Source organism: Myotis davidii, unplaced genomic scaffold (genome assembly GCF_000327345.1).
Source record: "Myotis davidii unplaced genomic scaffold, ASM32734v1 scaffold265, whole genome shotgun sequence".
Lineage (NCBI taxonomy): Eukaryota > Metazoa > Chordata > Mammalia > Chiroptera > Vespertilionidae > Myotis > Myotis davidii.
Window position 1 is genome coordinate 4707401 of NW_006296627.1, and position 1093 is coordinate 4708493.

Here is a 1093-nt window from a genome sequence, read left to right on the forward strand (position 1 = left end):
GACCCCCACATCACCCCCAGCCCAGACTCTCCAATCACCCCCAACCCTGACTCCCCCACATCACCCCCAGCCCGGACCCCGAGGCTGGCCTCCCCAGGCCCTGAGGGGAGGTGGCCACTCACGTGCGGCGGAAAGCTGACCGGAGGTCCAGGTCTCCGGGGCCGATGGCCTCTGGGTGCAAAGAGGGAGATGAGTCAGGGAAGGGACTTCCGCGAGGGCCATCCATGGTCACAGACTGCCCATCCATGGCCCATGGAGAGGGGGCACTGCCCCAGGACCCCACGTCCTGAGCTTGCCCAGGGCCGAGGTACAGGGTGGGGGCGGTTTAGGAGCCCCAATCCCTCAGCACAAGTGGTGGAGCTCCTACTCTCCCTCAATTCGCCGTCACCTGTTCACCTGCCAGGAGCCCAGGACACCAAGACAAGACCCAGAGGAGATCTGCACTTGGCCGTCACCCAGCCCAGCCCTGGAAGCCTCCCGGGGTTTCTCTCGGGCCCCTGCATGGGCAGTGTGGGCACGGGGTCAGCGCTGTCTGGCCGGGACGAGGCACCCTCCTTGGTGCTGGCGACGGGAGGCGGGTGCAGGGGACAGACCCATGGGGAGCCCGAGGTCAGGACAGGGCCGGGACCCTCACCATGGACAGTGAGGTTGAAGTTGCAGCTGTCAAACTTGTCCTTGGTGGACACCTCACAGCGGTAGCCGCCAGCGGAGGTGGCCTGGGCATCGGTGATGTGCAGCTCAAACAGGTAGACCTGTGGGGTGAGGTGTCGGGGAGATGGGGGTCAAAAGATGAGGCCCTCACCCCTGAAGGAGGCTGGGGGTGGCTAGTGGCCACCGACCTTCTCACCCTTCAAGGTTAAGTTAACCCGTGCAGTTGTGTGTAAATAGCAAAAGGAGCCTCTTCCCAAGACTCACACAGCCATCTGCGGGCACAGGATGGTAAGAACACAGCAATCTGTGATGGCTACTGGGCGAGTGGTATTCGCTGAAGATGAGGCACTTTCGTGTGATGCACAGCCACACAACCAACGGCACAGCCACACAACCAACAGCACAACCACACAACCAACGGCACAGCCACACAACCAACGGC

General features: G+C 62.9%; 1 protein-coding gene across 1 annotated transcript in view; it reads right to left on the reverse strand.

Moving 5' to 3' along the window:
- The window catches only part of MYBPC3 (myosin binding protein C, cardiac), a 26778-nt gene that overhangs the window by 22360 nt on the left and 3325 nt on the right, over nt 1-1093 (reverse strand). The window contains 2 exon segments of the mRNA XM_015569479.1: nt 123-171; nt 635-752. Coding sequence (XP_015424965.1) covers nt 123-171; nt 635-752 — 167 coding nt within the window.